General features: G+C 48.6%; 1 protein-coding gene across 1 annotated transcript in view; it reads left to right on the forward strand.

Moving 5' to 3' along the window:
- The window catches only part of LOC102890595 (NXPE family member 3-like), a 25,951-nt gene that overhangs the window by 8,061 nt on the left and 15,383 nt on the right, over positions 1-2,507 (forward strand). The window contains 2 exon segments of the mRNA XM_015594595.2: positions 1,624-2,113; positions 2,116-2,347. Of these exon segments, the coding sequence (XP_015450081.1) occupies positions 1,624-2,113; positions 2,116-2,347 (722 nt within the window).

Here is a 2,507-nt window from a genome sequence, read left to right on the forward strand (position 1 = left end):
TAATATAATATAATATAATATAAGAAAAATTTAAATTCCCAGGGGTTTAACTAAGTGCCTCTGGGACAGGTCTCAGTGATCAATATGAAGGAAATATCTCCTTCTGCCCCTGCTCCTCTGTACCAGTTCTTCCTTTCTGGTGGACCTCCCCAATCTTTCTTCCTGCTTATGTTAATTTTACCCAGGAGATATGCAAGGAGAGGCATCTGGGCATCTCTAATGCCCTGTCCCTTATGAGACCTGGGAGAATCAACTGGCTGGGAGTCACCTAATGTCTGTGCTATGAGGAAAGACTGAGTGAGGGGGTCAAGATCCTTGATGCTAAGGTGTAGTCAGAGAACAAATCAGATGCAGGGCAGATTAATGCTAGAGACCATAGAATGCTGATGGACCATCAAACTGGATTAACTTCTTTCTCTAGGAGGAATTGCTGGGGGTGATTTTTCTCTCAGAAATGCTCACATTTGTACTGTGATTTCGAACTTTATGGATATTTCCCATGAGGCAAGGCAAACTTAGGCTTGTGTTTACCTGAGACTTGGATTTTTGTTGGGGGCTAAAGAGTTTTGTGTTGCGGAGACGGTTTGGAAGAAGAGTCGGAGTCTAGAAATATTCAACTAACATGGATAAGGGAGAGGAGGAATGGCAATGCTAGCATCCCCCACCCCTGTCTCCATGGCTTTTATTCCGTTTCCCACAATGCTGGCTTTGTAATTTATAAATAGTTACTATCAGGTTAGTAAATACAAGCTACAGCCAACTCCCAGATTCAGCCTCAAGGCCACCCCCGTGTTCTCAGCCATTTCTTCCTAAGTATCTTTTTTTAGTCCCTAGAGCAAGAAGTCCCAGAATCGGTTTGGCGTGTGTGCCCTCCCTGCAATGTGTCCTTGTGTGCAAGTCCACATCTGCTTCTGATGTCCTTGTTGCTCCAAGCACCAGGCATCCCGCCAGGACTGCAGGTGTCTCTTACAACATTTTGAAGCCAGAGCCCACTTCCTCCCCAATATTCCCTTCTTTCTGCACATCACTCTCCTTTTTACATCTTGTTCAAGGAAGCCCTAGGACTCACTGTATCCAGTTCTATCAACTCCTCCTCCTTCTGTGTGTAAAGGAAATCCTCCATCTAAATCCAAGATGGAGATGGTAGAGGCCAGGTTATGAAAAGAGGAAATAAGAGGGGAAGCGAGATTTACCCCAAGTTTTAGAATCCAGAGAGAGAAGAAGGATTTGTAAAGTGTGGAGACAGCTAGAGACTGGGGAAGGGAGCGGGGAGTGTCCAAGCCTGCAGCATCTCTGGTGGCAGTGGGAGTGTGTTTGTCAAATGTGAGCAAGGGTGAAGTAAAAGCCAGTAGGGGCCAGGGGACAGAGATTCTACTTATTTTCTGTGGGATTTAGCAAAATCCACAAACATGGTTTTAAACACAAGACAGTATCTGCAGATGTATGTGGTGGTGGCTCAGACACCAGCTTTGGGGCAGAAGCAGCATGAGGCAGAGCAGGTAGGATTCCTGCCTAAGACCCACCAGGTAGAAGAAGACTAAGTGTAGTGAACTGAGAACTTCTTCCCAGAAAAGTAATGAAGAGGCACAAAGTGCTGACAGGTTTCTCTTTCTCTTCCCACAGATCTTGTACAGCAGGGTTTCCTGGCCTGACAGTACTGTCCTTCTGCCCCCAAGGCTCTGCCTTGCCCGCAAGTCCTCTGGCTCTCATCCCCAGGACCTCTGGGACCTGACCCATCTTCCGCACTGGCCTCTGACCCCAGGAGATGAGGGGAACCTTTTGGCCTCTACCAGCCCCCAGACCTCCACCTACCACCTGAGGGGTCCTGCCCAGGCCAGTTATGGCCTAGGAGGCTACCTGGAGGCCATCCTTGTGGCCAGAGACCATCGAGGCAAGCCCAAGACCTATGGCAGGGATCTGTTTTGGGCACAGCTGCTGGGTCCTGACTTGAAGGCAGGGGTCTCTGGGGATGTCCAGGATCTGGAGAATGGCACATATCTGCTGTCCTTTCACCTGCTTTGGGCTGGGCAGGCCCAGGTGCAAGTGCAGCTGATCCACTCCAGTGAGGCTGTTGGGGTTCTGCGAAGAATCTGGAGAGACCAATGGGCCACAGTCAATTTATGGGCTATTTTCGGGGACCTGCAGGATATAAAGAAATTGTTACTTGCAATATTAATCCCCTGTTAACTGGGGAGGAAGAATCTACCTGTCACTATAGGGATGAAGATCTGGGGGAGCTCTGGTTTTGCATTCGACCCCCTACCCTGCCCTGTGACTCACTGGAGGGACATTCAAGTGAACATTACTGGAATGTGACCACACCACATGAGGAGGCCCTGCTGGTGTGGTAAGAAACCCAACATCATCTGGGATGTGTGCCCCAACCCCTGAATTCTGGTCCCTGTGATTCTTCTACCTGAGACCCTGCCCTTATCATTCATCTACTCGCTTTTATTATACACACCTCCTGAGCACCTACTATATGCTTATGCCAAGTGCTGACTACT

Source organism: Pteropus alecto, unplaced genomic scaffold (genome assembly GCF_000325575.1).
Source record: "Pteropus alecto unplaced genomic scaffold, ASM32557v1 scaffold68, whole genome shotgun sequence".
Lineage (NCBI taxonomy): Eukaryota > Metazoa > Chordata > Mammalia > Chiroptera > Pteropodidae > Pteropus > Pteropus alecto.